Below are 24,839 nucleotides of genomic sequence, written 5' to 3' on the forward strand. Positions count from 1 at the left end.
ACGATCGAACAGCCGATGTGCGAGTCGAACTCATGTTTGACTCGAACAGATAGCCCATCCCTATTATCTACTTCAAGTCCCCAACATCATAATGTCAACTCAGTGGAAGTGGTTAAGATGGAGTTTAAACATCAGTAAATTCATGTGCTGGAACTTTGTTCCACGGAAGCTGGAGACCATTTAATGCGTCTCAATAGTGCATGCTGGGTGTTTGGCGACAATGTCTAGGAACGTTTGATCACATTCCACCAACACTAAATTTGAAGACAGACATGAATACCAGTTTGCAAACTTTGCATGTAAACAGGTTCAACCGTCAACCAGGCTGTTGCAAGTCCAATTTACATTATGGGACACATTTCCATTTACTTTCTGACTCCATGTTTGTACCAGTAAGGAGATTTTTTTTTTTGTTTAATTCTTTGAAAAACGCAAAGCAAAAAGATGGGGGAACGTGTTTATTAACATGAACCATTTATAATCTGGTCAGGGGATCAGAAGTAAAAAAACTACATTTAAAACACCATCCTCTCCAGTATGAACAATTTACAAAACAGAAAAAAACACTTCAATAAGTTACTGTTAAAACATACAATATAGTGGAAAATGCCAAAACATTGTTAAAGTAGAAGATCCAGCTCTAGTGGGCAGTTATGTTGATTAGCAAAGTATTCCACCAGGCGTCTAGTGGTGGCAGTCATCTCTTCATCTAGGTATTGAGCAACAACACTGGCAAACTTGCGCTGCAAGAAAATAAATAAAATAAAAAATTACATAAAATTATTTAAAGAAAAAAAAACCCACACCACAGCCTCAAAGATTAAATATCTTTGTCTGGTATTAATGACCACGTTTCCAAAAACTAAAAAGTGTGTTCAGCAAGAGTGTAAGAACAGGATTTCAGTGCTGATGCAGTATGGCCATGTTCATACTCTGCAAATTAGATTTTGGAGCGACTTAAAAAAGGGGTTGTTAAAAAAAAAAAAAAAAAAAAAAAGCCTTCCTTTACTTACCTCATCCTTTAATTTTGCTTTTAAATGTCCTTATTTCTTCGGAGAGATCATCACTTCCTGTTCTTCTGCCTGTAACTACACACAGTAATGCAAGGCTCTCCCTGGTGTGGAGTGTCATGCTCGCCCCCTCCCTTGGGGGAGGGGGCGAGCAGGAGAGTCAGGCTGCACTTTACGCTGCAGATAGAAAGGAGCTGCGTGTTAGTGGGCGTCCCGACTCTCCTGCACGCCCCATCCATCCTCGAGGGGGCGAGCAAGACACTCCACACCAGGGAGAAAGCCTTGCATTACTGTGTGGAGTTGGGACAGAAGAACCGGAAGTGAGGATTTCTAAGAAAGACCATTTAAAAGCAAAAAAATAAAATCGAAGGATGAGGTAAGTGAAGGAGGACTGCACTAAGGTAAAGGAAGCTATTTAGGGGAGGGTTAACTTTACAACCCTTTTAAGTGGAACTTCACCCTTACACATCTAGCATTAGTAAATAGATAGTAAAGCATATCAGTTTTAAACTTTATATTTCTCCAGCAACTTCCAGGTTTCCCGCCTAGATAAATGCCATCCCAGAGGTCTTCAGGAGGGGCTTTAAGCCAAGCACAACCTCCTTCCTGCATTCCTGAGCCAAGGGCAGATTGATTACAGAAGTAAAGGCTACATAAATTTGCTCCTACTCAAGATGTCATGGCCCAGAAATACTAGGGGGCATTTTTCAAAGCAATTTCTTGGGAAGAATTGCTTTGAGACATGGACAGTCACATTTGCTGTGAATAAAAAATCAAAATAGTGTTTTTTGGTTTGTGGTGCTCAGATGAAATTTAGTTCTGCTTTAATGCCAAGCACATTGCATTCAATCACCACTCTTCCCCGCATGAAACAAGCGGAACCCAACCCCACAATTCCTGTCCAATTTGTTACCTGTTGGGGAGCAGCGTTGACTCACTGCAACTCAAGCAGCCTTAAGGTCGACCTGTACTTTGCCAAGACAAGGCAAAGCAACAGATTTGCTCATTTTGGCAACTCCTTTGTTGCCCTACTGCTCCAATAAGCTCCTGTGAGCAAAAGTAAATACCCTGTACTTCTGTGTATGGGGAGCCTGCAACTCTGTTCCGGTGTAATCCTCAGATCGTGACTACAATGTCCTTTTGCTCCAAAGAATGGAACATGGATGGGTGAGCAAAAAGATGGCCAGGAAAGCAGTTAAGTGACCCTGATGATCCTGCATGGGTAAAGAGGTTCACGTTAATTTCCCTTTACCACCAAAACTCAACATACATCCACCTAGCAGACATTTGATCATTCAAGAACCAGCTTAACAACTTTATTAGATATTTCAGCAGAAGGGTAGAGCAATGCAATACATAACATGTAGCACCCTCAACTACAGTAGCAACAATGTTAAAAATTGCTGGAGTATGCTCCAGAGCAGTGTTTCTCAACCAGGGTTCCAAAGAACCCTAGGTTTCCACCACAATCTACTTCTCATCACAAGCAGATGAACAGTGTATTGTATCCCAAAGTTGGGGGGGGGGGACCAAACCACCACACCCCTTGCACTGTCATGCGCTGAACCTAGCTGCCCCCCTCATGTGCATCCCAGATGCCTGTGTGTGACATCACTTGTGAGAGACTGGAGAGGAAGGCAATTGGGAAGCCACGCATACGATTTAGCAGCTTCCCTGAGCTACTCTGCATAAGAAAATCACTATAGATCCCAGTATTGTGCCCTCCAGTTTCCACCTGGTCCCCTTGTGCTGATCAGGGGGGCATCAAGGGGAGCATCTGAGGGGAAAAAAATAAATAAAAAAACACCCCAGCAAGCACACATGGAAGTTTAAATATTCTACAAATCTTTGGTTTTGATTTTAAAGTGCCTCCAGAAGAAAAGTATAGGTGACTCCTCCTTTAAGAGGGTTAGTTGGTAGACTCATGCTGATCCCTTGACTGTGCCATCCAGGTCTGACTTGGAACAAGTATAGAGAAGGCATTCCAACACTCATTTAGGGCCTGCAGCTTCAAAGTGTTGAGGCCAGAAATCAGCAATGGCATTCTACATACATCAGGAAAAGTAATTTTACACTCACTTTGTATTCATAGATGGTTATTATACCAACATGTGCATGAAAGCACACACTGCCAGTATGGATAAAATTGACCAGCTAGATTTAGGTATTAAGGATTATTAAGGATTCACCGATGTATTCAATCTTTAGGATCCCAATCACATATTTACAGACATTTTTACCCCTAATCATTTTCAGTCCGATACAGGTATTTTGCTTTGACACCAATGCCAAAAAACCTTGTTTGAGGTCTTCAAATTGAATCTCAAGCTGGCTTGCTTCCCTCAAAAACGCCCACTTGCTAGTGTCCCAACTCGTACCACCCAACTGGATCCATTAGAGAGACAATGGCATGGCAACACACACACACACACACACACACACACACACACACACACACACACACACACACACACACACACACACACACACACACACACACACACACACACACACACACACACACACACACACACACACACACACACACACACACACACACACACACACACACACACACACACACACACACACACACACACACACACACACACACACACACACACACACACACACACACACACACACACACACACACACACCTCTTTAGTGGTTCTGGCCCATCAAAAAAACTAAATAAGCTTTGGTTAAAGTTCACATTATGGTCAGCTGGTGTGAGTGGAATAGTGGATGATTCTTGGATCCAAGAATGGATAGATACACCCATGACACCAAGCAGTGCATTATGAACAGTTGGCTCAACAGTATGAACCTCAAGACTGGCCATATACAGCCCATGCTTACCAAGAATGATGGCAATGAGACCTCTACCCATCAAACCAGTTGCCATGAAGTTTGCAAATAAGTAGCACATGCTACCTGTGCCAATAAACTTTTTTCAATACAAAAGAAAGCCATAACAGTTCTCACTACAAAAGTCTGTAGCGCCCCCTTACTTTCAGTATGGGCACTACGCTAAAGTTAGTGGGGAATAGGAGAGTTATTTTTGCTCCCATTCACAATTTGGGCTGCTGTCATTCCAGAAATATCCTGTAGGTCAGCCTGCGCTCCAGGGGTGTCATTTCCACCCCTGGGCGACAGGTGGCGCTAGAGGGGTTCTGGCAGAGCCACTTTTCCCCAGCAGCCAATTAGAGGAGTTTTCCCTTGCGGAGCATGCTGGGGAGGGGTATATATGTGGCAGACGCCATCTTTATTGGTTCTTCCCGTGGGTTCCAGGTGTGGCATCCACCTTTAGGGTGCGCGCATCCAACGGACCCCGGCGATGGCCTTCCAGGCCGGGGTCAAATGCTACGTGGAGCTCTATATTGCCGAGAGGAGCCCCAGTGACTTGCTGGGTCCCCTGCTTTACTGACAAGATCCCGGGCTGGGAGCCGTTCGTTAGGGGGGGGGGGGGGTCGACTTGAAGAGAACCTGGGGGCAGGTTATAAACAGAGCTTGAACGAACCTTCGGGGATCTGGTGACCGGAATGCTGACAGGTACGCTTTGCTGTCATCCGGTGACCTATGCTTAAAATCTACTGGGAGAATTTGCTCAATTCGTCCATTTAGCTCATTTAAAGTAATAGGCCTGTGGCAGAGGCCCTAGAGCCGGGTCTGTGTGAGAGGCCTGTTCCTCCCAGCAATCTAAAGTGACACTTCGGCTGCCAGGCTCGTGACAGGAGTCTGTCCGGGGGCACTTCACCCACTCTGGCAACGAACTGCAATTGATATTACTGAGAGCAGGATTTCTCGGTTCATATCCAGGCCTGATGAAGCAGAAGGGAGAACTTTGCAGTATCAACCTTTTCTTCCCATTTGATGTTGGCCTGGAAATAAAGCATTGGAAAACCTTTATTGTCTGGACATTCGCTCACTACTCTACTCATCAAATACACCCCTAGACAACACTGAGGTAACTTAATATGCCGATCCCAACAACAAACCAGCGGCTCCTGAGGGGGTAGCGCTACAAGTCCTACAGTCAAAATTGACACAATTGTGTCAGTGTGAATTGGTGTATATGTCAATCCTAAAAAATTGTGCATCAATTCTTTGATGTACTGTAGAAAACCTCAAAAGTCTTACATAAAAAGTTCTAATCCGAAAAACCTCCAGCCGAAGCAGCTCTTCCATGGTCAGCTCATCCGTGCTTTTTGTGAGCAAGAGAAAGCCACACTTAGTAGATCTTTTTGAATGTTCAACCCTGTAAATCGATAAGAAAAAAAAATAAATAAAAATCAGAAGCCTCCAAGATCTGAACAGACACAAAATATGATTTGTTATGGACTTCCATTAAGTAACATGCTCCTCTAGTCATATGCCAAAAGCACATATTAAACAGGGACAGTACATCAAGTTCTTAAAATCGTTATAGTGCCAAGCGGTACTATGTGCAAAAACAAACGCCTATATATTAGACCACAAATTATATTTCCATTTAAAAAACAAAAAATACATAGCCATAATAATCAGGAAAAGTTAATCAAAGTGTCCATTCTTTTCTTCTTGTGCCATAAGCACTTTAAGTGCGACGTCCCACCACAAACAGGGCATTTTATATACCGATGTGCACTTAAGAGTTATACACTTTGGGCTTTATTTATAAAAATATTGAATACACAGACCACCACATCTTGTGCGCTTCCTATATACAGCATCACAGAATACACCCCTCAAATTCTGATGTGACAACACTGTAGAAAGTATACTGCTACAATGCAACATAGTGGGTGTACAGCAGTGTCAATTTGCTGTCCCCTCAAAATGATACACAGCCATTAATGTGTAAACTGTTGGCAACAAAATTGAGTACACCCCCAAGTGAAAAGACCAAATTGGGCCCAATAAGCCTTTTTCCCTCCCCTGTTCACTGTGAATTGTTAGCGTTACAAGGTCTCAGATTTGAATGGGAAGCAGGTGTGTTAAATTTGGCGTTGTCGTTCTCTCATACTGGTCAGCGGAAGTTCAGCATGGCACCTTATGGTAAAGAACGGAGGATCCGAAAAAAAAAAAAAAAAAAAAAACACCTCTACATAAAGATGGCCTAGCCCTAGACCATGGGTCTTCAAACTACGGACCTCCAGTTGTTCAGGAACTACAATTCCCATCATGCCTAGTCATGTCTGAATGTCAGCATTACAATGCCTCATGGGATGTGTAGTTCTATAACTGGAGGGCCGTAGTTTGAGGATCCCTGGTCTAGGCTACAAGAAGATTGGCAAGACCCTGAAAGTGAGCTGCAGCACAGTGGCCAAGACCATACAGCAGTTTAACAAGAACAGGTTCCACTCAGATCAGGCTTCGCCATGGTTGACCAAAGTTGTGTGTACATGCTCAGCATCATATCCAGGGGGTTGTCTTTGGGAAATATACGTACAAGTGCTGCCAGCATTGCCTCAGAGGTTGAATGGAGGGGGGGGGGGGCAGTTCTCAGAAAATACGCTGCACACTGCATGGCTGTCGTCCCAGAAGGAAGCCTCTAAAGATGTACAAGAAAGCCCAGTGTTTGCTGAAGGCAAGCAGATCAAGGACATGAATTACTGGAATCATGTCCTGTGGTTTGATGAGCCCAAGATAAAAGTATTTGGTTCAGATGGTGTCACGTGTCAGGTGGCAACCAGGTGAGGAGTACAAAGACAAGTGTCGTGCCTACAGTCAGGCATGGTGGTGGGAGAGAGTCCTGGTCTGGGGCTGCATGAGTTCTTCCGGTACTGGGAAGCTACAGTTCCATTGAGTTCATTAATGCCAACATGTACTGTGACATAGTAAAATAGAGCACAATTCCCTCCCTTTGGAGACTGGGCTGCAGGGTAGTATGTAAACATAATGACCCAAAACACCTCCAAGACGACCCACTGCCTTGCTAAAGAAGCTGTGGTTAAAGGTGATGAATGGCCAAGCAAGCAGGTCTCCTAAACCCTATTGAGCATTTGTGGGGCCTCCTCAAAACAGAGGGTGGAAGAGCACAGGGTCTCCAACAGCTCCGTAATGTCATCATGGAGTGGAAAAGTACTTCAGTGGCAACCTATGAAGCTCAGGTGAACTCCACGCCCAAGAGGGTTAAGGCAGTGCTGGAAAATGGTGGCCACACAAAATATTGACACTTTGGGCACAATTTGGACATTCAAATAAGGGTGTACTCACTTTTGTTGCCAGCAGTTTAGACATCATTGGCTGCGTTGTGTTTGAGGATGAGCCGAACACCCCCCTGTTCGGTTCACATCAGAACTTGCGAACACACCAAATGTTTGTGTGAACTTTAGAACCCTATTAAAGTCTATGGGACTCGAACATTTGAAATCTAAAGTGCCATTTTTAAAGGCCAATATGCAATTTATTGTCCTAAAAAGTGTTTGGGGACCTGTGTCCTGTCTCAGGGGACATGTATAAAATGCAAAAAAAAGTTTTAAAAACGGCCGTTTTTCCGGGAGCAGTGAATTTAATAATGCTAAAAGTGAAATATTACTTTAAATTTTGTACTTGGGGGGGGGGGGGTGTAAAGTTAGCATGTGAAATGGCGCATGTTTCCCGTACTGAGAACTGTCCCTGCACAAAGTGACATTTCTGAAAGGAGAAAAAAAATAAGAAAGTGGGGGTTCCCCCAAATTCCATTACCAGGCCCTTCAGGTCTGGAATGGATATTAAGGGGAACCCCGCCGTCAATTAAAAAAAAATGTGGGGTTCCCCCCAAATATCCATTCCAGACCCTTCAGGTCTGGTGTGGATTTTAAGGGGAACTCCACCCTAAAAAAAAAAAAAAAAAAAAAAAAAAAAAAGCGTGGAGCTCCCCCAAAAATTCCAACCAGACCCCTTATCCGAGCACGTTAACCTGGCCGGCCGCAGAAAAGAGGGGGGACAGTGCGGCCCCCCTCTCCTGAACCGTACCAGGCCACATGCCCTCAACATGGGGAGCATGTCCCCATGTTGATGGGGACAAGGGCCTCATCCCCACAACCCTTGCCCGGTGGTTGTGGGGGTCTGCGGGCGGGGGGCTTATCAGAATCTGGAGACCCCTTTAACAAAGGGGACCCCAGATCCTGCCCCCCCCTATGTGAATTGGTAATGGGGTACATTGTACCCCTACCATTACACGAAGAAAGTGTAAATAGTTTAAAAAAAAAAAAAAAAAAAACAGTAGAAAAAAAAAAAAATCCAGCGGCGACACTCGTTCCCGGCTTCCTGCTCCAATGTTGTCTGTATCCAGCGATGGGTGATCTCCTCTCCGGTTCTTATATAGGGGAGGTGGGGCCACCCATCACGTGACCCCCGCACCCTCTGCTACGTCACTGGGGAAGCCCAGTCTTCCATCTTGCTGGGCTTCCCCAGTGACGTAGCAGAGGGTGCGGGGTCACGTGACGGGTGGCCCGCCTCCCCTTAATAAGAAATGTCACAGCTTCAGCCGCTCATTCGCTGGGCTGTGTCCAGTGGTGAGAGGAGGTCAGCGATGCTGTGCTCTGGATGGATGGATCTTCTCATCGCTGGACCGGAGAGGAGATCACCCGTCACTGGATACAGACAACGTTGGAGCAGGAAGCCGGGAACGAGTGTCACCGCTGGATTATTATTTTTTTTTTTTAATAAAGGACTTTTTTCTACGGTGTTTTTTTAAACTATTTACACTTGCTTCATGAAATTGTAGGGGTACAATGTACTCCATTACCAATTCACTTAGGGGGCCAGGATCTGGGGGTCCCATTTGTTAAAGGGGTCTTTCAGATTCTGATAAGCCCCCCGCCCACAGACCCCCACAACCACCGGGCAAGGGTTGTGGGGATGAGGCCCTTGTCCCCATCAACATGGGGACATCCCCCCAATGTTGAGGGCATGTTGAGGGTACGGTTCAGAAGAGGGGGGGCGCACTGTCCCCCCCCCCTCTTTTCTGCGGCCGGCCAGGTTAACGTGCTCGGATAAGGGGTCTGGTGTGAATTTTTGGGGGAACTCCACGCCATTTTTTTAAAAAATTTGGGGTGGAGTTCCCCTTAAAATCCACACCAGACCTGAAGGGTCTGGAATGGATATTTGGGGGGAACCCCACGTCATTTTTTTTAAATTGACGGCAGGGTTCCCCTTAATATCCATTCCAGACCTGAAGGGCCTGGTAATGGAATTTGGGGGGACCCCAGGCTATTTTTTTTTTTTTTTTTTTTTTTATGAATGAATTCGCTCTGAATTGCCAGAGCCGACAATTCATTATAGCCGGTTTTAAGACTTTTTCCTTTCAGAAATGACACTTTGTGCAGGGACAGTTCTATGTACGGGAAACATGCGCCATTTCACATGCTAACTTTACACACCCCCCCCCCCCCCCCCAGGTACGAAATTTAAAGGAATATTTCACTTTTATTGTTTCATTTTTAGCATTAAATTCACTGCTCCTGAAAAAACTGCCGTTTTTAAAACTTTTTTTTGCATTGATACATGTCCCCTGGGACAGGACCCAGGTCCCCAAACACTTTTTAGGACAATAACTTGCATATTAGCCTTTAACCGCTTCCATACAGGGCTTTTATACACACACATCCATACCAGGCCTATTCTGGCACTTCTCTCCTACATGTACAAATCATTTTTTTTGCTAGAAAATTACGCAGAACCCCCAAACATTATATATGTTTTTTTGGCAGACACCCTAGGGAATAAAAACGACGGTCATTGAAACGTTTTATCTTGCACGGTATTTGCGTAATAATTTTTCAAACGCCTTTTTTTGGGAAAAAAATGGTTTCATGAATTAAACAGTAAAGTTAGCCAAGTTTTTTTGTAAAATATGAAAGATGATGTTACACCGAGCAAATAGATACCCAACATGTCACGCTTTAAAATTGCGCACACTCATGGAATGGCGCCAAACTTCGGTACTTAAAAATCTCCATAGGCAACGCTTTGAACATTTTTACAGGTTACCAGTTTAGATTTACAGAGGAGATCTAGTGCTAGAATTGTTTCTGGCACTCTAACGCACGTGGAGATACCTCACATATGTGGTTTAAACAGCGTTTACATATGTCGGCGGGACTTGCGTGTGCGTTCGCTTCTGTGCGCGAGCTACTGGGGACAGGGGCGTAAAAAAAAAAAAAAAAGTATTTTTTTACACTTTTTTTTTTTATTATCACTTTTATTCCTATTACAAGGAATGTAAACATCCCTTGTAATAGGAATGTGTGTGACAGGTACTCTTTATGGAGAGATGCAGGGTCAATAAGACCCCGCATCTCTCCTCCAGGCTGGAAAGCATGAAATCTGTGAAAAAAAAAAAAATTCACCGATCTCATGCTTGCTGTTGCTTAGCAGCCGCAATTGCGGCTTTGTTTACTTACGGGGACCCGGGCGTGACGTCATCACATCGCGCCCGGGTCCTCCGACGGTCATAGAGATGACTGGTGACCATCTGGTCACCAGTCATCTCTATGCTTCCTGCCAGCGCCGGACGATTCGTTCTCCGGGCCCCCGATGGCCCGGAGAACGAGAGAGCCCGGAGAAGCACCGGATGGCGGCGGGGGATGTCCCCTCCCGCCGCCTGTAAGAACGATCTAGTGGCGGAACCGCCGCTATGATCGTTCTTACGTTGTGCAGAATCGCCGGCAGAAGAGAAGGATATCTGAATGATGCCTCTAGCTGCAGGCATCATTCAGATTTCCCCCCACAAAGCCCAGGACGTCATATGACGTCCACCCGGATCGGTAGAGGTCCTTTGTGGACGTCATTTGACAATGGGCCGGGCGGGAAGTGGTTAAAATTAGCACTTTAGATTTCTCCCATAGACTTTAACAGGGTGTTCCTCGGCTTTTCGAATTTGCCGCGAACACCCCTAATTGTTCGTTGTTCGCCGAACAGGCAATGTTCGAGTCGAACATGAGTTAGACTCGAACTCGAAGCTCATCCCTACTGTAGTTGTGTTCAGGGCTGGACTGGGACAAAAATTTGGCCCTGGACTTCATCCAGACTGGCCCACTTTGACATGTCTCTCCTATGGTGGCCAGACAACTCCCGCACCCCTCCCCCGGCCACCCAAGCCCCCTCTCCCCCTTCACTAGCCATTAGCCATTCTACTTTATTAGAGTAGAATGACTGGTACTGGTACTCTTATAGGCAGTACCAGTGGGGAAGCTAGACATTATTTCACCCGGGGGAAAGAATCAGTTCGGTGCCCCCCTTATGGGACAAGATTAGGCAGAAGTGAGAAACTCTCAGGCCATAGCTGTTGAGTCAGCTGTCTGTCCCCTCCCCCATGCTCCTCTGTCGTCCCCCCTGCTCCTCTGGTTCTTCCACTGCTTCTCTGTTCCCCCCCAGGTGAGCGCTGCGGGAAGGGAGAGGAGATGAGCGCTGCGGAAAGGGAGAGACAGAGGAGCGAAGGAGGGGGGCAGCGGTCCGCTGTCACTGAAGCCGGCCCCCTGAGCCATCAGCCCACCGGGAAACTCCCTGTAGTCCCAATGGCCAGTCCATCCCTGGTTGTGTTATTTTTAGAGGACAGCAAATTTACACTGTTATACAAACTGTACACTCACTACTTTACATTGTAGCAAAGTGTAATTTCTTCAGTGTTGTCACATGAAAATAAATATTTAAAAAAATTGAGGGGTGTACACACCTTTGTGAGATACTTCACAACCACTGAGGAATTCCTGTGGATGAAGGTGCATTGACAGACATTCATACTGAGAAATAACACACCTGGCATTTATCACCCTGTTTAGGGAGAAAGCGCACGAGTCTCATCAAACCACAAGGTGTGCGTGTACTGAAATGTTGCTGATATCACAGCGATTCAAAACACACGGCAGAAGAAAAAAAAAATTAAACTTGCGATTATTGAAGAAGTTTTGATAATTACGCTATGCAGTGTCCATTGGGACTTTTTCCTAAAGAAATAGGATTTGTGGTAAAATACAGGCTTACTTTATAATACAAAGTACTGCGCAGCATCAATATAGGATTTTGTCACATGTGGGAACACATATGCAGCAGTATTCGAACATACAATCACATGCACTTTTGAGACACTATTGTAATTGAACCAAAAACAAACAATTCAATAGTTTTGGTTTTCACCAATTACTCACATTATAGTGATTGCACTGAGGAGGTTACTGATTTGATACGTTATTGCCTTTACTGTAAAACATGACAAGGCTAGGGTGACCATAATCATCCTTCAAGCCTTTTATAGGTTAGGAAAATGAAAGTCAACACCTGACAGGTTGTACCGAACAGCACTAGACAACGTTTATGCCTCTGCTCCAATAATTCTTTATATACCATTAAACCCTATATAAAAATAAAAAAAAAGCCTTTAAAAAACCTCACCGAGGGTCATCATCTGGCTCCCAGCCTTCCAACTCTTTGAGACAGAAAAAACAGCAGGCAACATCTGGCTCGTTCTCCGTGGGACAATGTATAAAGCCGGCTTTTGCCATCTATCGGAACAAAAAGAGCAACTAGTCATCTATATGAATATAGGCAGGGTTCCCCCCCCTCAGAAAATAGGTGCAGGAACTCAACCACGACCATACACACACACCCCCCCCCCCCCCCCAAAAGAAAAAACTTCCACACCAAATAGTGAAATTTGACCACATCCAATAACAGTTGAAGTGTCTTAAAGGAGCATTAAATACCAGGATTGCATTATGTACAGAATGCAGAGTTCAGGGTGTGCTGCACTATACAGTGTATGGCTTAGCCTTCAACTTACCTATGCATCCCTTGGTCACAGCTCACTTTCACCCCTCTTCAGCTCTGACCTCTGCATGCAACTCCCCCTTCCACTGCCCCCATTTCCACTTGCCTTAATTGTGTTGCAGTAATAAGCTGAAGCACCCAGGGGGCTCTAGTACCTACCCACACACTGTAGGTGGCTGCCTCTCACTTGCAGGAAGATCTAGTGGGGGTGTCAACACCTGCACCCCTCTTATCTCCATCATGCACTCAGTGGGAGCCACTCAGCAGATCAGATCTGTGGGAGCTGTTTGGAGACAAGCTGTCACTTGTGAACACAGAAGCCAACTTCTGTGTTTACGATAGTGGCGAGCAGAGGGTCTGAGCCAGAGGTGGTGGAACCGAGTTCCAACTGAGAAAAAAAGCCCTGGATATAGGCAATAGTTTAACTAGCAATTAGTCTTGCACTAGGTGCCGAGTGTTTTGCCACATTAATGGCCAGCACTAGCCAAAACTTGTGGCTTGCATATTAAAAAAAAAAAAAAAAAAACCACACACACCTTTTGTTTCCCCCAAGTCTTGTTAAGGAGATCCCCTTTTTCTGACATCAGACATCCAGATAAGAGGGGAACCTCCCCAAAGATTTGACCTTAAACGTTAATTACAATTATGCTCTGCACCAAGGGCAAATTTGATTAATTGCAATTATACAGGATTTATATTTAACAGTTTGTGCAGCACTTTTTTTTAAATGTAGGCAGACAATACATTAGCTTACAATCCAAGATATACAATGATGCATGCCAACCCACCATTATTTTAGTACAATAAAGTGTGCTCAAGACATTTGCATCAGACACAGCCAATGACCGATTAGTGTACCAGCTTGCTGCCACTACCATGTGATTGCTGCGATTGGACACAGATTACAATTGTCATGTGAACAATGAATGGCTTTGTTTCATGCCATTTGTGTTGCCGTGGTTGGTCGCAGTGATCAAATTGCACAGACAGGACCAATCACAAATCAACCATCTTTACCATTTGATTAGCTGTGGCTAATCACAGCAATACACGGAATAAATCCGTTTCATTCAGTAAAAATGGTTGCTTATACCAGCAAAATTCACTGATAAGCAATCATGTGAATTTTTTTTTTTTTTTTTATAAAACACCACTCAGGACAGCCCCCGAGAGGGTAATCAACAATTACTCCCCTTAGGAGCGGCACCAGCTTTCTCTGCCCAACTTACCGCTAAAGCTTTTAGAATGAACACGAATACTAAATGGACCTGAAAAGGAATAGGCGTCTGATTGCCAGATGGGCGAGTGGCCATGGTTCCCCTGGTAGCTTGTCTTCCTTTCTTACTACCAGCATATAAAACAAAATTCTTCTGAACACCTAAAGTCCTTAGTGGCATCCAAAGTATGAAAAATTCTTCTTTGCCGAGGGATTAAAGCAAATACATATGTAGGGCTACCCGCGAAGGAGCCGCTGATTTGTTGTTGGGATCGGCATATTAAGTTACCTTGGGATCGGCATATTAAGTTACCTTGGTGTGGTCTAGGGGTGTAGTTGGAGAACAAAGTAGTGAGCGAAGGTCCAGACAGTGAATAGGAGGTTTTCCAATGCTTTATTTCCAGGCCAACATCAACTTCAATGGGAAGAAAAAGGTTGATGAAGAAAAGGGAGAAAACTTTGCAGTGTCAGGCCTGGATATGAACCAAGCAATCCTGCTCGCAGTAGTATCAAATTATTGTTCCTCGCCACTCTAGCCAGAGTGGGTGAAGTGCCCCCGGACAGACCCCTATCGTAAGCCTGGCAGCCGAGATGTCACTTTAGATTTGCTGGGAGGAACAGGTCTCTCACAGGCCTGGCTCTAGGGCCTTTGCCACAGGCCTACTACTTTAAGCGAACTAGATGGATGATTTGAGCGAATCCTCCCAGTAAGTTTTAGCATAGGTCACCGGATGACAGCAAAGCATACCTGTCAGTATTACAGTCACCAGATCCCTGATTGGTTCGTTCAAGCCCTGTTGGACAACCTGCCTCCGGGTTCTCCTCAAGCCGACCCCCCAATCGAACGGCACCCAGCCTGGGATCCTCAATACAACTGGGGATCCAGTAAGTCACTGGAGTCCCCTTTTACCTCCGAATGAGATTGTGTAGCTTGAAATTTTGGCCAGGTGGGCCACGCTGGCGGGGTCCATGGATGCGCGCACCCTGAAGGTGGATGCCGCACCTGGAACCGGGACCCTGCGAAGATTGTTAGCACATGACACCTGTCACAGATATACTCTCCCCCAGCATGCCCCACGAGGGGAAAAACTCGCTCTGCCAGAACCCCTCTGGTGCCAACTGCTGGCCAGGGATGGCACCGCATCCCTGGAGTACAGGCTGACCCAGTCGACATTTCTGGAATGACAGAAAGTCCCAATTTAGTAAATTGTGAATGGGAGCAAACTAACTCTCCCATTAACTTTAGCGTAGTGCCCATACTGAAAGTAAGGGGGCGCTACACATAGGAAGTATAATCTGAGCTCGCTTTTGGACTGAAGGGACCTTTGGTAAAAAGATCTAGGTCTGTTTTCAGAAAAAATAAATAAACACACCTCTCCCAACTTCTCAATGTAATCAGTCTCAGGGAAGCTAAATCCATAGGTTCAAAAAAGGTTCTCTGGTCGGAGCCTGTAGAATGACTGACAAGTCCGACTTTGGAAAGTATCTGAATACTGCCGATCTGGATCGGGTGAGGGACCTGAAGAATTAACCACTAAAAGGTTCAGATGAAAAAAATAGGTTTCTCCAAAAAACACCCAGTGTGGCAACCTGAACCTTGAGGGTACTGACCACCAATCCCTTATCCACTCCATTTTGCAGGAATTCCAGGACAGAAGAAATATTCTTTAAGGACCAGCTTGAAAACTTTTCCCGACTTTCTGCTAGATAGAAAAGGAGCAACCAATTTACCCGAGAATCCCTTCTTCCTCAAAAGCTGCTCTTCAGAAGCCAGGCTGTGAGCATTAACTTTGCGGTAAAATAGAGGGCCCTGTATCCACCACAGCAGAGGTGAAAGTTCTAACTGTGCACCAGAACATCTGACCCCAGGGATGGTTCTGTTCAGGGAGAAGAGGCATCTGTGCATTCTCCTGAGACAGAGAACCACCTGCAGCTGCCCCCATTTCTTGATGATCAAATGAAAGATGATCAAATGAAAGATGTCTGGGTTGAATCGCCACTCTGCGTCTTATACTTTGTTTCTGCTGAGAAAATCCGCTACCTTGTTTAGAGTCCCCTTAGATAGACAATAAGGATAGAATTTAGAGCTGCCCATTTCAGAATACTTCCCGCTACACCCTGAAGAACTGTTTCTGGTGCCTCTGTTTATGCAAGCCACCACTGTCTGACAGCATCTGTATATGAAATCCCTGAACTTTGGAAAATGTCAGCAGGGCCATCTCTATTGCTGTCCATTCCCTCCGATTTGAGGATCTTACAGTTTCTTCTGCAGACCATGAGCCCATTAAGTGCCCATGCGATTCCCCCAGGCCAAGGAGCTGGCATCCATTTCCTTACTTGGACCAAGGACCATAACAGACCTGCTGAAAACCTTGTCTGGTTCCTCCACCAAAATAATCTTTTTTACCAAGGTGGGGGGGGGGGTCTTCACAAGCGAGTCCAGCAACTTCTGCTGGTGATCCCAAGCTCTCAATGACGAACTGCAGCGGTCTGAAGTGAAGTCTTTCCCACTGAATTGAAGAAATGGAAGAGGTCAGGATTCCCAAAGGCTGACATGACCTTCCCCATGGGCAGGAGCTGACTGGACTGCAACAGACTTCCTGCTTTTTCATCTGGAAGAAAGATTTGCTCCACTGAGTGGATATGGTACCCCAAGAACACCTCCTGTGAGTGAAATAGATTTGACGGTTTAAGACCAATCCTATGGACTCTAGGTGAGCACGAGCTCTGGTCAAGTTCTGCTGAAGGAGAAAAGTCTAGATAAGGTATCAGATTCCTTCTAGACGCAAAAGGTGCCAATGCTTCGGCCATCACCTTTGTAGACACCCTTGGGGCCCAATGACAGGCCAAATAAGAGTGCAGGTGTAGCACTTTCTTCCCTACATTCAATGCCAACCTCAGATATTTTTGGGACCTGGCGGCAATAGGTATGTGGAGGTAAGCATCCTGCAAGTCTGTTGATGCCATGTAGCACCCTGGTTTAGGAGGTTTTTGACCAAGATGGAATCCATTTGAAATCTTCTGTACTCTACCGAGCAATTTAGCACTTTGAGATTTCAAATGAAACCAAGCTTTCCTGAATGAGAAACACATGCAAGTAGAAACCCTGGAAGAACCAGAACAATGACAGATCTCAGTTGCCGAATTAGGGAGATTATGGCGAGAGCCTTGGCGTGCTTGTCGCATCAATCTTCCTGGAGGATCTTCCATGATTTAATCACATAACCCTGGGAGAGCATGTTTAAAATAAAACTGGTTTGGCTTCTCCACTGCGTAAGAAACTACTTGAGCTTTCCTCGGACTGAGGGGGGAAGGAGTCGCTGCATCTTTCAGGAAGTCGCAGGAGAATTGAAGAGCACTCCACTCCTACCTTTGGGCTTTTGGAAGGACCATGGCTTCCTTTTTTCCCTGCATTTCATCTTCTTGCCGACACCAGAGGATGAAAATGCTTACGTATCTGAACATTTTCTTGACCGGAAACTGTTTTATTGGCTGTACGGTCAAGAATGGATTCTAGTTCTGATCCAAACAGACAATCCTCTGCAAAAGGATACTCTGATGCTGCATCTCTAGGCCAGGTCTTTAGCCATGGGGGTCCTCCTAGCAGAGTTGGTTAGTGCCGCAGACCTAGCCAACATACATACAGACTCTGCTGATGCATCAGCAATGTATGCCACTGCAGCAGATAAGGTTGAAGGAATCTAGAATCTGTTTAAGAGAATCCACTGTTATACAACATCTCAGCTGATTAACCCAGTGATCAAAATTCACAAGAGAGTCCAGAGCCACAAGTGGCGCATGCTGTTGCCATCGCCAGCTTCAGATTGTCATAATTGATTGCCAGGCTCTCAAGTAGATCAATCTTATCCATGGGCTCCCTTAGCATGCCCATATTTTCAAAGGCAAGGTCAGTCAACTGTGAAGCCTGTGAGATGGCAAAATCTAGTTTTGGAACTTTGTTCCAGATGGAGTCAGGATTTTCCTCAAATGGGAATTTAATTTTATGGGTCTATGAAAAAAAAAAAATGGTTTCTTCTTCGGCCACTCTTTTTTAATCATGTCCGATGATCAAACTGACTGGAAAAGTGCAGCCTGTGGAGTCTCCTAGACCTGTGTACATACGGTCCTCTTCCTATGTCCAAAGGGACATTTTGTACTTTGAGGTGGCATCTGCCTCATTTTCTTCATCCACCTCTTCTGAATCCATCATACCCCAAGAGGGGGGAAACAGGTTCTTGGGAAGCCAGACCTGTCGGCTGTATTAGAGAAGCAATCTAAAATGCTGGGGGTCGGCTGCAGGGCACTGAATTCCCCTCAGGGCCCTGGCTCTTCTCTCAGATTTGACCTGAAAGCTTGAGAAGTAGTGTGGAGCTCATCCCTAATGATTGTAACAAGATCGCCACAAATGGATGGAGACTCAATGACTAAATCAGTGATACAAGCAGGACACTTTCTTTACCTGTTGAACAGAGCTCTTAGCCTGGACAAGCAGAACAAATAAATAGAACCACGCTGAAAAACGGCAAGCTACAAAAATGTAAAAACATCCAGGTGCACTAGGAAAGGACCTCCCAACGTCCCTGTGTCCAAGCCCCACAACAAATCCCTTTGCTTAAGAGGTAGAGGAAGGGGGGGGGGGGGTTAAAAACCCAGGAGGAGAAAGCGACCCAAAAAAAAAAAAAAGGAACCCAGTCGTCCCTTACCTTGGCTTGCCTCCTTATGTGCCACACTTGCCTCCATTGCAGAGAGCACTGAGGTTGTGTGGCTGAAAGAAAGCTAGTTTCAGAATTAAAAAATACTGCTGTGCCAACCAGAAATTATGGCAATAGGTGACCCTGCCCTCTCCCCCTGCACAGCACCCGACAAGCCACCTCTTCCTTTGGAATGGATAGTAGCGGCTGCTCAGCCTTACACCGCCACTGTCCTGCAATGCAGGAGGCAATTTGGGGGGGGGGGGGCACTCTGCACTCTCAGGCAGTACAGGCTGCATTTGTGTGAAGAAAAAATTCATTAGGGTACAGAGTTTTTTTATTACTGCGTTACTTTGACAATTGCTTGGTCGTGCCAAGCTGTACCCAGATAAAATACATGACCATGACACACACACACACACACACACACACACACACACACACACACTTTTGGTGGTATTTATGTTCACAACTGAATGAGATGTGCGATTCAGAAGCTTTCCTATAGAAGTCAGTGAGCCCGAATTTGCACCCGAGCCGGACCGCACTGCTCAGAAAAAACTGACAGGACTCGCACCGAATCCGCACGTTGTCTGAACAGGAACAATAGAAAGCAATGTTCTTTCATAGGTCATGCGAATTGGATGCGGTTTATTGCACATAGGCAGTTAGACAATTATTTTTCTACCCAATAGTGTTTACAACTATCTAAATATCAGGGACTGATATATTTTGACTTAAAGTTTAAACCAGGCAAATTGGTTATGGGTGTTGTCAGTGTCTCCATATTGTGTTCATATGGTTTAAATAGTGATGGTCTAAAGCAGTGGTTCTCAACCTTCTAGTGCCGTGACCCCTTGGTAACATTTCCCAAGTTGTGGGGACCCCTAACAGTAAAAAAAAAAAAATTCATAGCGGGGGTTGAAAGCACCCAAGTAATTTGCACCCCTAACCCGGGGACATTTAGCGCTCCCTGAGTGCTTTCCACTCATACAGTATTAAAACCCCTTATAGTACATTTTAGGATGTACCTATCTCTCTCTATCCTAATTCCTTGTTTTTTCCCCCCCCCCCATCCCTCCAACTGTCTTTCTTGCTCTCTTTTCCCCCCCCCTTTTTCTTTGTTCCTCTTATCTCCCTTCCTGGGAGTACAGTACGGGCTTCAGGAACAGCCCAGGATTTGGTGACCCCTGGCAAATCATCATTTGACCCCCGAGGGGGTCCCGACCCCCAGGTTGAGAACCACTGGTCTATCTGAAGGACGTTGGCCAGGAACTTGTCATACATACGGCAAAGGATTGTCGCCCAACACAATTTTTTTCTCAGTTCTTTAGCGCCACCTTTTGGACAACTTCTGCCTTATGTTGGGTTATGGTGAGCATTGCTTCTGAGCATGCGTGTTTGTACTTGAGTTCTCAGACGGACTTGTGTACACATGATCAGAAAACACACATTTGTTGGCGGACAATTTTAAAGCATGCTATCCCACATTTGTCTGCGGAAAATCCGACAATTGTCCGATGGATCACCGCCGGGCACCCATGATCGCTACAGAGCGAGAACCGGGAGCTGTGTGTGTAAACACACAGCTCCCGGTCCGGTCAGTGGGAGAAATGCCTGATCATCTGTTCATAAAATGTATGAACAGTGATCAGTCATTTCCCCAAGTCAGTCCCTCCCCCCCTTCAGTTAGAACACACCCAGGGAACATAATTAACCCCTTCCCCGCTCCCTAGTGTTAATACCTTCCCTGCTAGTGGCATTTCTATAGTACTCAATGCATTTTTATAGCACTGATCGCTATAAAAATGACAATGGTCCCAAAAATGTGTCAAAAGTGTCCGCCATAATGTCGCAGTACCGATAAAAAAAAACAACACGCTGATCGCCACCATTACTGGTAAAAAAAAAATTATATTATAATATATATATATATATATATATATATATATATATATATATATATATATATATATATATATATATATATATATATATATATATATATATATATATATATATATATATATATATATATATATATATATATATATATATGAAAATGCCATAAAACTATGCCCTATTTTGTAGACGCTATAACTTTTGCACAAACCAAACGCTTATGGCGATTTTTTTTTTTACGAAAAATATGAAGAATACGTATCGGCCTAAACTGAGGGAAAAATTTTTTTATACGATTTTGGGGATATTACAGAAAACAAAACATAATTTTTTGTCAAAATTGTCGCTCTATTTTTGTTTATAGCGCAAAAAATTAAAACCACAGAGGTGATCAAAGCCCACCAAAATAAAGCTCTATTTGTGAAAAAAAAAAAAAAAAAATAAAAATAAAAAAAAAAAAGCGCCAATTTTGTTTGGGAGCCACATCGCAGGACCACGCAATTGTCAGTTAAAGTGACGCAGTGCCGAATCGCAAAAACTGGCCTGGTCATTGACCAGCAATATGGTCCGGGGCTGAAGTGGTTAAGAGATAGTTCTGGCCATCCCTGTTTGTTTATTTTTTTTATTTTTTTTTAACAAAGCTGGCTACACAACTAAATGCACAAAATATAACTGGGTACCAACATTTATAGGCAACACCAGGGCAGTTGATTCTAGAGAATATTCTAATGCTGCCGGACAGCAAATTGGAACTACTACTACTACTACCACCCAAAACCCCCCACAGAAAATAAAAGCCATCCCCACCAGTAGGGATGAGCTCCGGCGTGTTCGCACACCAGGAGAGGACAGTGACCCACGCTAGAGGCTATACCAGCCATTAGCAATAATTGCAAGTGAATCTGGCAGGCTGGTTATAAAAAGGTGATCAACTTGGTACATGCAGCCAACCCAATACACAGTTCAAACCTCAGCTGGTTCCTGCTGAACTAGCGGACATTTAAACCATCTATGGTTGGCCTAAGACAAAGCTGTGTAGATTTCAGTCATCTCCTCATGGGCAAACAAAAGCCCCACCCCACGCGATTAGACTACATACTCACATTTTCAGGCGTGCACTTGCAGTTTTCAGCAAAGGGCCAATCAGCAAATGTGTCAAGCCTTTTCTTATAATCATACATAGTCCTAAAGCTCTGCAGACATTGCACGGTTGCACTGACTCTGTTGTTGGCCGCATTCATGATTCTAGTCCAAAACTACTACAAACATCCTCCCCAGAGTCCCCACACATCTATATGTGCTCAGGTAATGATTCCTACAGGCCACACCTTCTAATGACCAGCTGAGGATTAACCCTGAGGAGGCCCCACCGATCACTGATTATGGGCCTTACTGAATCATTACGACAACCCAAAGAAAAGTCATTAGCAGATTAGACTGTAATAATACTATAAGCCATTTTTTACGTTTTGCATAGTGGGTGGTTGGGGGATAAATAAATCCTTATCAGCCTTTTTTATTGCTGTCTGTGCAATCATGCAATGTGCGGTTGGGGTAGAAAGTGATGGGAAATCCAAAATTCCTTAGAACCCGAAGATGAGGAGAAATAGGGAACTATTATTCTAAAGCCCTGAACACACGATCGGTGTGTCCGATGAAAACAGACCGATGGACCGTTTTCAACGGACAAACCGATCGTGTGTGGGCCCCATCTGTTTGTTTTCCATTGGTGAAAAAAATAGAACATGTTTTAAATTTTTCCTATGGATAAAAAAACAATAGAAAAAAACGATCGTCTGTGTGGAAGTCCATCGGTCAAAAAGCCACGCATGCTCATAATCAAGTCGACGCATGCTCGGAAGCATTGAACTTCATTTTTCTCAGCACATCGTAGTGTTTTACGTCACAGCGTTTTGTTCTGATGGTTCTGATGGTGTGTAGGCAAGACTGATAAAAGTCCGCTTCATCGGATATCAGACGAAGAAATCCATCGGACTAGATTCCATCAGATATCCGATCGTGTGTACGAGGCTTAAGGCTTCTTTCACTGCTTACTGCCTTTTAAAAAGCGATTTGCTGTGGATTGCTTTTCAGGGGGTGGTATATCGGTGGCTGACAGGCATTCAGGAGGTGCTACTGCTGCTTCCCAATCACCATTTTTTTGGTTTTGTATTTTACTTTTATTTTTAAATGTTTGAATGGCAATTTTACATTGTAGGACTGCGCCGCAACTGCAAGTTGAATATTTGCTTCGCAGGTGCAGTGCAGTCCTTTTGAACTCATTGGCCCTGATTCACAGAGAGCGGGCGCACATTACGCCGCCGTAGCGCAAATAAGATACGCTACGCCGACGCAGCGCAGAGAGGCAAGTATGGAATTCACAAAGCCATTGCTCCCAAAACTGCGCTGGGTTTCTCAGGCGTAAGCCGGCGTAGGTGGAAGTGGGCGTGAGCCATGCAAATGAGGTGTGACCCCATGCAAATGATGGGCTGAGTGTCAGACAGATACTTATAACGAACAAAGCATGCGCATGCTCAGCATCACGTCGGAACAACTGCCTAAGATGCGTCGGATCACTGCCTACGGCGTGAACATATCCTACGCCCAGCCAGACACACGTCCAACGTAAACTACATAAAACAAAACGCCGGCTTGTGTCCCCCTGTGCAGCCCTTTGCATGAATGCTGCCGAGTTACACCTCCTTTATGGGGCATAACATTACGACAGACGTATGACTTTACGCGCACTGCGTCGGGCGCACGTAGGTTCGTGAATCGCCGTATCTCCCTCATTTGCATATTCGAATAGAAAATCAATGGGAGCGCTACGTGCGTCCAGCGTAAATATGCGCCCACTCTACGCCGGCGTAGGCAAGTTACGCCGGTGGGATGAAGCCTGTTTTTAGGCATATCTTAGTTTGTGAGTCCGGCGCACAGATACGACGGCGCATATTTGCACTTACGCGGCGTATCTGGAGATACGTCGGCGCAAGTGCTTTGTGAATCCGGGCCTAATAGTGAATTTGACTGGGTAGTGCTGAATGTGCACAGTGCTGTCCAGCTGTATTGTTACAGTGGGGGGCTCCAAAATAACTTTAGCAGCCATGCTCAATCCTGTCGGTTGACTACAGAACACTTTGGGGCAGATCCACAAAAGAATTACGCCGGCGTATCTCTTGATACGCCGCGTAATTTCAAATTTTGCGCGTCGTATCTTTGTTTTGTATCTACAAAACAAAGATACGACGGCATCTCGGATCGATCCGACAGGCGTACGTCTTAGTACGCCGTCGGATCTTAGGTGCATTTTTTTGGCGGCCGCTAGGTGGCGTTTCCGTTGAATTCCGCATTGAGTATGCAAATTAGCTTGTTACGGCGATCCACGAACGTACGTCCGGCCGGCGTATTTTTTTACGTCGTTTGCGTTCGGCTTTTTCCGGCGTATAGTTACCCCTGCTATTACGAGGCGTACTCAATGTTAAGTATGGCCGTCGTTCCCGCGTCGCCTTTTGAATTTTTTACGTTGTTTGCGTAAGTCGTTCGCGAATAGGGATTTGCGTAGAATGACGTCACCGTCGTAAGCATTGGCTTGTTCCGGTTTAATTTCGAGCATGCGCACCGGGATATCCCCACGGACGGCGCATGCGCCGTTAAAAAAAACTTTGTTTACGTCGGGTCACGACGTATTTAAATAAAACACGCCCCCATCACATCCATTTGAATTCCGCGCCCTACGCCGCCGTAACTTACGGCGCAATTTCTTTGAGGATTCGAAAAAAAAAAAAAAGTTACAGCGGCGTAGTGTATCTTAGATATGCTGCGCCCAGCGAAAATATACGCCGAGGTACGTGAATCTGCCCCTTAGTCTTTATGTGATGGAGACGAGGTGAGGGGTGGGTGTTCTGTAGTCCTGCCTAACAAATTTGCTGTCGCAAGGGAATAGTACTGCTCCTCCATAGATACAGTAAAGTGAGTATTAGGAAAATGCAGCCTACATGAATTTTATTGTGAATATATAAAATAATGGTAACACTATAAAGATGTATTGCAACATACCATATAGACCCCAGACAGGTATTTTTTTTATAAGGTAAGGACGTGGAGAATAAATTATCAGTCCTTCTGTGAATCCCAAATGCATGTTGGCGCAATAATGCAAGTTTCATTTTACAGATATTTATATATTTGATCTACAGTATGCAAAGAACAGTGCTATACATACTATAGATCAGTCCCTTTGTCAAGAAGCTTACACTCTAAAGACCCTACCTCATATGTATACAG

At 44.9% G+C, this 24,839-nt stretch overlaps 1 protein-coding gene across 1 annotated transcript; it reads right to left on the reverse strand.

Moving 5' to 3' along the window:
• Nucleotides 1-440: 440 nt before the first annotated feature.
• LOC120929382 (baculoviral IAP repeat-containing protein 5.1-like) lies at nucleotides 441-21,838 on the reverse strand. The gene is made up of 4 exons (XM_040340770.1): nucleotides 21,659-21,838; nucleotides 12,372-12,481; nucleotides 5,154-5,271; nucleotides 441-743 (listed from the first exon to the last, which is right to left on the reverse strand). Exons 1-4 carry the CDS (start codon nucleotides 21,794-21,796, stop codon nucleotides 621-623), a joined length of 489 nt encoding a protein of 162 aa, XP_040196704.1. The 5' UTR covers nucleotides 21,797-21,838; the 3' UTR covers nucleotides 441-620.
• Between the last annotated feature and the right edge of the window lie 3,001 nt (nucleotides 21,839-24,839).

The sequence above is a fragment of the Rana temporaria genome, chromosome 2 (assembly GCF_905171775.1).
Source record: "Rana temporaria chromosome 2, aRanTem1.1, whole genome shotgun sequence".
Lineage (NCBI taxonomy): Eukaryota > Metazoa > Chordata > Amphibia > Anura > Ranidae > Rana > Rana temporaria.

Bases quoted from the DNA above. Each gene is read 5' to 3' on its own strand.
- LOC120929382 (XM_040340770.1), bottom strand. From the start codon at position 21,796: ATGAATGCGGCCAACAACAGAGTCAGTGCAACCGTGCAATGTCTGCAG. The intron at 12,482-21,658 runs GTGAGTATGTAG...TTGTTCCGATAG, and splicing joins GCAAGTGCACGCCTGAAAAT to ATGGCAAAAGCCGGCTTTAT. The intron at 5,272-12,371 runs GTGAGGTTTTTT...ATCGATTTACAG, and splicing joins GAGCCAGATGATGACCCTCG to GGTTGAACATTCAAAAAGAT.